This window comes from Talpa occidentalis, unplaced genomic scaffold, assembly GCF_014898055.3.
Source record: "Talpa occidentalis isolate TD23 unplaced genomic scaffold, MPIMG_talOcc4v2.1 talOcc4.2, whole genome shotgun sequence".
NCBI lineage: Eukaryota > Metazoa > Chordata > Mammalia > Eulipotyphla > Talpidae > Talpa > Talpa occidentalis.
In genome coordinates, this window is record NW_023602073.1 from 101,081,796 (window position 1) to 101,094,075 (window position 12,280).

At 33.1% G+C, this 12,280-nt stretch overlaps 1 protein-coding gene and 1 long non-coding RNA gene across 6 annotated transcripts in view; one reads left to right on the top strand and one right to left on the bottom strand.

The window, feature by feature from the left end:
* LOC119252710 (uncharacterized) overlaps positions 1-12,280 on the bottom strand; it is a 53,535-nt gene that overhangs the window by 32,519 nt on the left and 8,736 nt on the right. For all 5 annotated transcript variants that reach the window (XR_005126899.2, XR_008553295.1, XR_008553296.1 and 2 more), the window contains exons 3-7: positions 11,550-11,604; positions 10,707-10,855; positions 10,420-10,518; positions 4,218-4,360; positions 3,482-3,528 (exon numbers count right to left, since the gene is read on the bottom strand). This is a non-coding gene — a long non-coding RNA (uncharacterized LOC119252710). The remainder of the gene's footprint in view (positions 1-3,481; positions 3,529-4,217; positions 4,361-10,419; positions 10,519-10,706; positions 10,856-11,549; positions 11,605-12,280) is intronic.
* The window catches only part of UFL1 (UFM1 specific ligase 1), a 31,665-nt gene that overhangs the window by 15,332 nt on the left and 4,053 nt on the right, over positions 1-12,280 (top strand). The window contains exons 10-15 of the mRNA XM_037520124.2: positions 1,166-1,345; positions 3,854-3,974; positions 5,929-6,045; positions 9,246-9,363; positions 10,401-10,567; positions 10,645-10,775. Coding sequence (XP_037376021.1) covers positions 1,166-1,345; positions 3,854-3,974; positions 5,929-6,045; positions 9,246-9,363; positions 10,401-10,567; positions 10,645-10,775 — 834 coding nt within the window. The remainder of the gene's footprint in view (positions 1-1,165; positions 1,346-3,853; positions 3,975-5,928; positions 6,046-9,245; positions 9,364-10,400; positions 10,568-10,644; positions 10,776-12,280) is intronic.

Below are 12,280 nucleotides of genomic sequence, written 5' to 3' on the forward strand. Positions count from 1 at the left end.
TTTACCATTTCAATTTCACTGCTTGTAATTGGTCTGTTTAGGTGTTCTATTTCTTCTTTATCTAGCTTTGGGTGATCGTAGAGTTGTAGGAATTTGTCCATCTCTTCTAGATTGGTGAACTTGTTTGCATATAACTGTTCATAGTAGTTTCTGATTATTCTTTTGATTTCTGCTGTGTCTGTTGTGATTTCTCTTTCATTTGTGAACCTATTTATTTGTGCTTTCTCCCTTTTTCCCTTTGTGAGCCTGGCTAGGGGTTTGTCTATTTTATTTATTTTTTTGAAGAACCAACTTTTGGTTTCGTTGATTGATATTTTGGATTTTTTTTTTTAGTTTCTGTTTCATTTATTTCTGCTTCGATTTTTATTATTTCCTTCTACTGGTTTTAGGGTTTTTTGTTGTTCTTTTTCTAGTTCTTTGAGATATGAGATTAAGTTGTTTCTTTGAGTTCTTTCTTGTTTTTTGATGTGAGCCTGTATTGGTATATATTTTCCTCTTATTACTGCTTATTAAGCAAATTTTAAGTAAGTACCTTCTTTATGCCAGGTACCATTCTACTATTGTGAGATATATTACAGTAGTAATTGTGAGTATCCAATCTACTATTGTGTGGTATCATGCTCTTAAGAGATAAGTTTCCTGCTCTTAAGAAGGATACTTTAATTGGGGAGAGATAGTTAAAAAAAAAATAAGATAATTTCAGACAGTAGTACTAAGAAGAAACATATCTTGGATGTAAAGTCATCAGAACTTGCTGGTGTATATTGTTGTGGGTCTGTGAGAATGAAAAACTGGGTGTGACTTGTCGAATTGGGGCCTGGTCAACTGAATGGAGAGTGGTACCAATTACCGAAGTAGAGGGATTGATGAAAGAAGAGTGGGTGAGAGCTTGGGGTGTAGGAGTCAAGACATTGGAAGTCAGTGTTGGTTTGGACATGTTAAATTTGAGATGCCTATTGGGCATATGAGTAAGGAGATTAGAGAATCAATAGGATTTGTGATTCCAGAGTTAAGAGTTATGATGAAAGCAGAAATATAATTTGGAGGTTATCAGCATGAAGAAGGCATTTAGGAAAGATCGCTTAGGGTGAGCAAATATGTAACAGATGACATGTCTGTATTATATTGTATTTATGCTTTGTTTTCATTTTGTTTTTAATTCTAGCCTCTACTACCCAGTTCTTTATCAGTTGAAGATGCTGCAATGTTACTTCAACAGGTGATGAGAGCATTCAGCAAACAGGCATCAGCTGTAGTCTTTAGCGACACTGTTGTAGTCAGTGAAAAATTTATAAATGACTGTACAGAACTGTTTAATGAACTGATGCACCAAAAAGCTGAAAAGGTATGCTAATTGCTTTAATCTATTAATCTTAACAGTATTTTCACATTTGTATCTGGTATTTTTGAAAAATAGGAAAAGTAGTGTACCCCAAAATAGATATTGTGTTTCATATATCATTTTCCCCTAATGTGTCATATTCATGCCTTCACATTCCTATCAGGACATATGAATTAGAACTTGGGAAACCTGTTTTATGAATTCAAATCATATATAAGTGAAATTATATGCTTCACAGTTAACTCACTGTCAGGTACTCAACAATACTCTCACAGAACAGTGTCTGTGTATTATATGCATAGGTGTACAATATATTGGTCAATCAATACACTAAATATTCACAAATTCTAGCAGAGCAAAGCCTTGTTATTTTACCTTTTGGGGGTGAACAAGTAGGATAACTTACTGAGGAAATAAATTGTTACTATCAAAACTGATTACTTTCTCAGAGCAACTGCTATCAAAGTGTTGAGAAGTAAAGGTCATATCAGATCGACTTTATGACTGCTCATGTTTCTAGTTAGGATCATCTACATATAAAGTCTGCTGATCACAAATAGGTACAACAAGCCCATTTATCTTACACTGTAGTAAATTCATAGGCATTTATTAAATATGGAAATAATTTGCATTTATCTATATTTCTTTTAGCTCTTTAATAGTCTAAAAAAATGAGATCATTTTCTACATGTGACTTGTTAAGTAGAGAATAGTAAAAAGAACAGAAGATTAATATCAATAAACCTGAGTTTTAATTTCAACTTATTTACTCTCTGACTTTGGACAAATAGATCTCAATATTCTCATCTTCAAAGAAAGGATACTATAAATAAAGGAGGGATATATATCATTGTTTGGTACCTGCTAGCTACCAGTTACTAAATTTTATTTTTGTTTTATGACGTGTTAGCAAAATAAAACTTAAAATGCTCATTAATGTTTTCCTCTTATGCTCCTTCCTCTGGCCACAATTAGAAATTCAGAAAAAAATGGTGATTTTATTGTTTGAACTGTCAACATTTTTTCATCAGAAAACCTAAAGGGAAATATCCTTTTTTAATTTATTTTTTTCCTTAAAATGTTCCTTTTTGTGCAATATTCCATTACTCCCCTCAGGGCTAGTCCCCTATAGTTCTACCACCATAGCACCCGTGAACCATCTCCAGTGTCCCTTGTACGCTTTCTTCCCCTGTTTTGATTCTTCTCCCTTCCTCTCCCCTGCTGTATGCCTCAGATCTATGGTCAGTTTGCAAGTTTTGTCTTTTTCCTGACCCTTTGGTTTCTCTCTATTCCACATATAAATGAAACCATCCAATATTTCTCTTTTTCCTTCTAAATAATTTCGCTTAGCATAATTCTTTCCAGCTCCATCATGTTGCTGCAAATGACATCAGTTTATCACTGACTAGTGTTCCACTGTGTATATATACCACATCATCTTGATCCATTCATCTATTTTGAGGCATTTAGGTTGTTACAATATCTTAGCTATTTCCTTTCACATTAGTGTTTTTGTGTCCTTTGGGCAGATTCCTAGGAGAGGAATCACTGAATCATATGGTAATCCATTTTTAGTGTTTTGAGGAGTCTCCACACAGCTTTCCATAGTGGCTGGTCCAGATTGCATTCCCACCGTGAACAAGTATAAGAGGGTTCCTATTTCTCCACATCCTTGCCAGCATTTGTTATTCCCAGTTTTTTGGTTTTTTTTAAATATGTGCCATTCCCACCGGTATTAAGGTGGTATCTCATTGTGGTTTTGATATGCATTTACCTGATAATAAGTGATGTTGAACATCTTTCACATGCCTGTTTGCCATTTGGATTTCTTCTTTGGAGAAGTGTCTTTTTACTTCTCTGCCCATTTTTTGACTGAGTCATTTGCTTTGCATGTGAGTTGTGTAAGCTGTTTGTAGATATCATAACAATGAAAATGTGCTTTTTCATTGTACAGGTTTACAATGCTTTCCCATTATAAGGAACCAGTTCTTGAACTTAGGAATAGTCTGTTGTTCTTAACAAAAATTTTAAAAAGCAGAGACCAAGATTGAAACAAGAAGGGAAAAAAACATTTATATGACTAAATGTATAATTCATATCCAATCATTTTGATCGGCTGGTAATTGTATATTTTCTTACCTTTCTAGTAATCTCAGGTATCCAAGTAAAACTGGACTTTGGAGTTTCTGAAAGAGAGAGAGTCAATAAGCAATGGTGAAATCAACCAAAAAACTGGTGGAAAGATCTATATCTGATATTATGTGATCTGGATTTCTTATTAGCTGATAATAAATACATAAGCCAAGAACAGCAAGAAAAGAGACTGATTTTCTATAAGGAGAAATAGTATCAGAATCAGAAACAACAATTGTGAAACAAAACTCCATAGCTCTTCTTAATAATGAAACCAAACAAGAATAATTAGGATATAACTTGTAAAAACAACCTTTATTTTCTACTTTTGTAGTATTATGTTTTTTGCCTTCAAAAAAAAAAAATGTTTTATTTTAGGAAATGAAAAATAATCCTGTCCATTTAATCACTGAAGAAGATCTAAAACAAGTCTCCATGTTGGAAGGCATTAATACAAATAAAAAGGATAAAAAGGATGAACGAAGGAGGAAAGCAACAGGTAATAATTATTAACAAAGAAGTTTTTAGGTTTGCAGTGAGCTTTACATTCATTAGGCCCTAAAGACCCTTTATTTTGGTTGATTCATCTTTAGCTGCTAATATTAATCAGTTCTTTTTTTTTTAATAAGTTGAATTTTAACTATGAAAATGGAAATATTGGTAATTCCTTACTTTATAATTTATGTTTTGAAAATCAAGTCAATTTTATGATCTAGCCCATCTCCTGTTGTTCTTTCCTTACCTCTGTTCCAGCCACATTCACCTCAGGGTCTTTGCACTAGCTGTGCCCTCTACCTGGCATGTTCTCTCCCAAACTTCAATTTCCTGGTTTCTTCTTGTCATTGAGAGCTCAACTTTAAATGTCAGTTCCTCAGAGAGTCCTCCCTAACCAACCAGAATAGTAGACATAGTCATTGTTCATTATATTATCTTCCCAGTGTTTTCCCATCACTGTTAGTTATCACTGTGGTGTATTTTATTGTTTGGGAACCTTGTCCATCTCATTTACTATTGTTTTCCTAGTGTTTAGAGCACACGAGCATATTTTAGTGCTCTGTAAATGTTAATTATGTGAATGCATTTCCCAAGGAGATATTATTTGTTTTAATATCTATTTTTAATTAAGAGTCATTGGGCATTTTTCAAGGTAGCACTGGTATACTAATCACTTGCATTTGGAAGATAATATGTATTTTCCATACTTTCTATGGTAGGAATAATTTCACTTGCGCTGCATAAAGGCTAAGAGCTTAGATAATTCAACTCCTTTTACTAATAAATGCAGCAATATTGAACATGTATTATAAAAACCTAATTTTCATTTGCTATGGGAATTTATTTCTCTTTGAGATTGTTTCTTTGCTTTTCAAAAATCTTTCAGTGGTATTTTGGAGTTTCTATTCTTGAAAAGCTATAGTAAATTAGTCAATAAATCACAAACTCACAACCATGCATGTTATCATATTACTTGGAGATATACTATAATTAATTGGTTGTACTTATGTAAGTATATGTTTTTGTTTTATTTTCTTCTAAAAACTGTCATCTGGTGGTCTGATAGTGATAGTCCTGTAATGTAATAGTTAAACTACATTGTATGGAATAATGTCTTAACATGAAAGTCTTCCCACAAGAAACTTGCTATGAAATGTAAAAAATACATTCACTTTAGGCTTGTACTTTTGAACATGGTATTTTTCAATAAGAAAAGCAAGCACAAAATAATGGAAACTTTCATTAATATGATGATATCTAAGGGAATTCTACTTTGAATTTAGAAAAAGATCTTTAGTTTAAATAAATCATTTTATTTCATGACATTGTATCTTTTATAATGAAATATAGGTTCCATAGGTTTCAACCCTGTTAATAAGTATTCTCTTTTTTTGAATATTTTAAATGTAAATATCTAATAGAGACATGATTCTGCTCTCAAGAAGTTCGTGGTCTGAATGAAGTGGTGGATGAGTTAGGATGTCTCTATAAACATGGGTGGTAGTCTTTCAACCAAGAAGACAAAACTGAGTATAATTAAATTTGTGAAGTATTGTAATGGGGGATATTAATGAGACTGTGGTAACAGAGAAAAAGAAAATAAGGGCAAATTTATTTTAGGGACGATAGAAAAGGAGATACTGGAATAGGCTTGATCAAGAAAATTTTAGACAGACTTATAGAAAAAGCTGAAAGAAAAGAAGTGACATTGGAGACTGGGGAAGAGAATACATTTAGAAAGGTGGGTTACCTGAGATGCTCAAATTCAAGAGATTTCATATTTTATTATTTATTGCATTTCATCGGTTGAATTTGCAAAACTTTTGGTCAGTAATTAAACGTTTCTGTAATTATTTGACTTTTATTTTCAACTGTAAAGCTAAATATGACAAAATAATGTTAGCATTTTCTAAAAACACTAATTTAGTTAAGTAAAACTAATGTCATTTTTCCACCAGAGGGCAGTGGAAGCGTAAGAGGAGGAGGTGGTGGCAATGCCAGAGAGTACAAAATTAAGAAAACCAAGAAGAAAGGAAGAAAAGATGATGATAGTGATGATGAGTCATCTCACTCAGGTATGTAGCTTTATTTTTTTCTTTCTTTATACATGCATGATTTTTTTTTTTTAACATTTTTCTTAAGATGCATGCAATTAGGTGTATATGCTTATACAGGAAATCTTGGCACAGTTTCAGTAAGCATAAATTTCAGTTACCACACTTTAGTTAAATGTCAGCAGCCCCTCCACCAACACAGTTCCTATTTCATTTACCAGGGTATATTAACTATGAGTGATTGCATTGAATAGAAACCTCACTGGTAGCTCCTCACTCCACAAATTGACACATAAATAACAGATGTGCACTATTATCCATGACAATCACATCACTTATTTCAAAGTTTGTCAGTGATTGATCATGGTGCATCTATTACTCACTTTATACTTAGACAACAAGGCATATGGTTGTATTGCTTTCTTATCTTGCAGTGATAAAAACACAGACTTTACAATCAGAAGAGAGTATTTGCCAGCAAAGATAAAGTGCTGCAAGAAAGTGAAAAATGATAACACTGCAAAGTAAAATAGTAGTCAAGAATAAAAGGAGTTTTAACCAATATAACAATATGGGAATGTTAACATTGCCTCTATTAAAAAGACTAGCTATGTAACCAGAGGAACATAGTAAAGGCACACTACTGACATAAGTTAGAAAAGTGGTTGTGACAAAAAGAATGAAAATATCTTAAAGATGTCAAGGTGGCAAAAAGCTTCCTGTTAAAAGAATTTTGAGATGTTTTACAGCATTGAAAGGGCAAAGAATAAAATGTTGAAAAGTGATCCAGAGTTTCAAATGAAGTATGAAGACTTATCAAGGCAAAAGAAAGATATTTATTTTATATTGTTAAGTTACAGATAAGAAAAGAACAAATACAATTCAAACTGTTCTTGATAAAGTTTTTTGGAAAGAAATAAAATGTTTTCATTCTCAAAGATGAGTTGTATTTCCTTATACATTCATAACCAAGAATGAGAGCTTTAAATGTTTACATAAACATTATTAAAATGTTATAGAGTAATTATAAAATTCCCCATTAAGCACAATTTCAGCTGGCCAAGTCATTTTTATGTCTCCCAGTGCTATACAAAACAATTTGCAATATTTTATGAAAAGTTAATTTCTGCATATTTAAGTAGGAAATACTCATTTTGTGCTTGTTTAATTGTTATGGTAACACTGAGTTGGTTAATTGTTTCTATCTAATGGGAAGAATTTACCATATGCATTCTTTCTTTTCTAGACTTGTTAGTGTTTGGTGTGGTTAAATCAGCAAGAGACATCTATCTTTGTTTTTCTAAAGAAAATTATCTTTTGTTTTTCTGTTTAAGAAAATTAACTTAATGAAACCATGATAACCCCTCTTCTCCTTTTACCCAGCCAAACAAAATTGAAGTAGCAGTTTGAGATTTTATTTTTTCTAGTCCCCAAAGTTCATTATATATGGATTTAGAGCTAGCAGATATTGATATTAAATGACGTGATTTCATCTGTCAATGTGCTACTAGTTGTACACATTACAAGTATAATACACAATTGTTTAAGATATGTATTTTATTCTAAGTTAAGTAAAATTATCTCTTGTTATCTACATGCATAAGGGAATATTAATTAAGGCAAGTATCTTCATAGAATCTACTTTCTTTACCCTTATTTTAAATATTAGGAATATCTTTTGTGGATTTTACTTTTATATTTTTTTTATTTGTTTATGTGTACAAGAACTGGGGTGTAGGCCAGAAGTATGGGGGCTGAGAGGATTCACCAGAGACAGAGTGGGGAGCAGAACAGGCAGATTGACTGAAATACACTGCTGAATGGAGCAGCGGGCAAGGCAGGAAAGGTCTGCTGTGCCATATGGGTTAGCTCACTTGCAGGGGATTGAATTCATGTTGCAGTGGCTGCTAATAGTTTCACAGTGCTGAGACTTAACCCCTTGCACCACTAGGGAGGCCTCTACTTTTATATTGATTAATGAATATCTTGTTCCCCAGATGTGGTAGGAGTGGGAACAAAGGGGCATTTAAGAAAATACTTCCTTAAGTAGTTGTTAAAGGAGATAATCTTTTTGTATTTAGCTGATTATGGAAAGGACTAAAAAAAGTAGTTAAACCATTCTACCTAAAAAAATGTAATTTCATTGCTTTTGAAAAAGCATTGTGTTGTAATTTCTGAAATGGGGGATGTAATTAGGTTCTCAGTGAAAATATAAGATCAACTCATGTGAGAGATTACTAAAATGAAGTATAATTTAATAACTTATAAGTGCATGCAGGAAGCAAACGGAAATCAGAAGAAACTATTTGGTGTGAAAGATCAGGATAGCAGAATTCAAGAAGAAAAGATAATACTTTATTCTAAAGCTGTGTTCACTTAGATATTGATGCATAGTGAAAATTGATTTTTGAGCTATTTTCCCTTTATTGCTAAGGTTTCACTTTTAGAGTTAACCTAATTTATCAGGAAACAATCACTTTTTTACTTTTACAATTAAGAGTGGAAATATTGTTGCCTTTCATTGTATACAATCTATAATTTTCAGGTAAATGAGTAGGAATAACATTACCATGATTAACAATTACTTCCATTACAGTAGCTGCATAGAAATTTTTCTTGTGTAGAAATTATTTTTGTGAGAGCACATCTAAATTATATGGGTAAAATTGTGAATTTTTTTAATCTATGCCTTTCTAAAGAGATAAATGTTAGCTTAGTTGTACTGGAGTTCTATTTTACTTGATTATAAAGATGTTCTGAAGATCTTATATAAATTACAAGGATGACTTGATTTTAGTAAACATTCATTTTTATAAAAAAAAGTCAACCCAGTATCCATTGTTGCTCAACAAAGTAAGATTATTCTTTCCTACAAGAGTTTTCCATTTACTTGATTGTTTTGATTTCTGTTTGCATCATCCAGATTAGATCAGAGGAAAAAGAAATCACCTTTATCATTTTTGATTGAATCAGAAAACAGTCATTATGAAATAGAATTGGAAAATTTTCACTCAAAAGAATACTACTTCATATCCAATGTTTAAAATTGTTTTCAAATAGCAATTGCTATGGCTATTTGACATTGACAATATTGTTGACAATAAAAATTACTATCAGTGTTTATGGTAAGCAACATGTTAGTATCTTAATGAACTTTCTTTGCTTTTAGGTTACTTATTTGTTTTTGCTGTTGTTTTTCACATTACTTATCTCTATTGTAGGAAAAAAGAAACCAGAGATCACTTTTATGTTCCAGGATGAGATCGAAGATTTTTTAAGAAAACGCATACAGGATGCTCCTGAGGAGTTAATTTCTGAACTTGCTGAGTATTTGATAAAGCAAGTATACAAATATATTTTTTCTGTTTTGTGACAGAAATTTAGTGAATTATTACATAAAGTTTTCACCTACATCATAGAAAACATATTTTAGGTATTTTCAAAGCTTAAATGTTCATCTAGCCCCCCAAATCCCCAGTAATGGTTGTCTACAGCAGCAGTTTAATTCAACAGTAAAGTGCTTTAGACAAGGAAGTGGGGGAGTTAAAAGGCAAGAATGTGGAGATGTCCTGGTTCATTGATCTTCCAGCCCTAGTCACTAATCACTGCTGGTGTCTTCCATAACATTAAAGGTAGCATCTAAGAGGACTATTGTTTTTTATATGGATTTGACAGTTAAGGGTACACTTTTAGGGAGAAAATAAAGTAACTACTTTCAGAGAGAAGCAATTTAGACAAACTAAATTTCTTTAAATACAAAAGTAAAAGAAGTTATATATAACTTGACCATTACTAACAAATATGATCTTTCCTAAGTTTGTCCCAATTTGTAAGTTTCTATAAATGTGACCCAGGAACCCAGTGCATTTAGAAATATAGTTTGTGAGATATTTTTAAGTGAATATATTTGGCACATAACTAATTACATAATAAAATGGGGAAAAAAAGGTGAAATTGTTAATGATAGTCATTTGCATTGCTATTTAAAATAACCTATTTAAAAAAAATTATTTCTATGGTACTTTAGAGATAGAGAATTTAAGTTATTATTCCTGAGGATGGGAAATAGACTCATAGTCTCTACTCTTCTCCAAATTACTTTAAAAAGCTGCTTTGAACTGAATTTGAATGAAGTTTTTTATTGTACCTTGTCTCTAGTGCAATAACTTTTCAGTTCTTTAAAATTGAGAAAAATGATACATTTAAGTTATGATTCCTGGAATTAGAGGGCAAAATCTGTGAACTGTTCTCCAAATTATTCTTATTGTTTAAGAAAATAGAGATATTTTCTTAAGTCTCATTTCCATAGAGGCAAAGTTTTATGGACATAAATTCAGTATATTTTAATAATCTAAACATATTTTTCTTGTGCACAGACCTCTTAATAAAACTTACCTTGAGGTGATACGTTCAGTATTCATGTCTTCAACTTCCTCTGCCTCTGGAACTGGCAGAAAGCGCACAATCAAGGACTTGCAAGAGGAGGTTTCAAACCTATACAATAATATTCGATTATTTGAAAAAGGGATAAAGTTTTTTACAGGTATGCTTAATACAATTTTTTCACTGATTATAATTGTTCTTGGACACTCATTTTAATCAAGCACTGTTATTTTCCAGATGATACACAGACAGCTCTTACCAAGCACTTGCTGAAGACAGTGTGTACTGATATCACTAACCTCATTTTCAACTTCTTAGCTTCGGATTTAATGATGGCGGTAGAAGATCCTGCAACAATTACAAGTGAAGTATGTTGTGATTTTCTTGACACTCTTGATGTTTTGTTTTGAAATCTTAGTTTGTTGGATTCTCTGACTTCTGAAATAGTCTGAATAGAAAATAAAATACAGAAAAGAGGTTTTGGAGAAAATATATATACAATTTTTAGTTTAAATTTAGTACAGTGTTTATATAATTGCTAGCAGAATTGGTAGTATAATTATTTATTAAAAATAAGGGTGCTGGGGCCTCCCCGGTGGCACAGTGGGTTGAGCACAGTGCTGTGAAGCTGTCTGTAGCCTCTGCGGTGCAAGTTCGATTCCTGGCTGGCCAGGGAGATTCCCACATGGTGAGGCACACCTCTCCTGTCTCACCCGCTGCTCCTCTCAGCAGTGCTTTCTGTCTGCCTGTTCTGCTCCCCACTCTGTCTCTGGTGAATCCTCTCACCGTCCCGCGCTTCTGGCCTGTACCCCAGCTAATATATAAATTAAAAAAATCTTTTTTTAAAAAAAAAAGGGTGCTTAGTTGTTTTGAAATCAACAATTTTACTTTTTCCTAATTATTGTTAAGTTACATCATTTTTTTCCTGCTGAGTTGCAAGTTCCTTAACAGTATTCTAGCCAGCTACTCTAACTTTGCAGTCATTTTCATTGAATGATACCATCTCATTTCAATATTAAATTCATCCCAGTTCATTTTTTACAATTCTAAATTCAAACTATTTCAAAACATAGCTTTCCTTCTTGCAATATAAGGTTGAGCTATGACTCCCCCCAGTTGGGTAGGGGAATGTGTAGTCTTACCCTGAGACTCCTCTTCCTCCTCTTCTCATTATTCTAGGTCCACTGTAGGTCAGAGCTTAGGAAACATGGAGACAAAATTGTTTTCATATGACATACACATATCATTGGCTTTGCTCTAGGACAAACCAAATCAGTATAATGGTAGTAGCCTCTGATGATGTGGCTGTTGTCACATAGGTTGCATAGGAGCTTTGGAGATTGTTTTAAGCATCATGTGACTCCCTCTTAACCTCCAGAAGGTATAGTTATTTCCCTCTCCTATCCCAGAAGGCATTGACCCCTAAGATCCCTGGCTACATGAACAATTCCATGTATCCTGCCCCTATACCAATCTTTGCTGTGAGAAATACTCAAGGCTCTGTCCTGACCTTTCAAAGGCCATAGAAGGATAAGTGTGGGATGTGGCAGGGAGGGAGTAGGCTGCCCCTGTCTTCCCAGACACACTGCTGGGCCTCTGTTGATTGTAGTAGGAATTCCAGTCCAACTACAAAATTCCAGAAATTTTGCAATAGAAGGAGCCCTGACACACAGGTCAAGAATGCAGTCAAACTTCACAAGACATATCTTTGTAAAGAAGGGTGCTAAAAAGATTCCATACATCATACAGCATAAGAAGCACCCATCCATGGAACAAGAACCCAGGCTTCTAAAATTATAGGTAACCTTAATGTTTATGAGTATGCACCCCTCCCCGCCTTACCTGAAGAGAGAAAAACACTCTTCCCCACTGG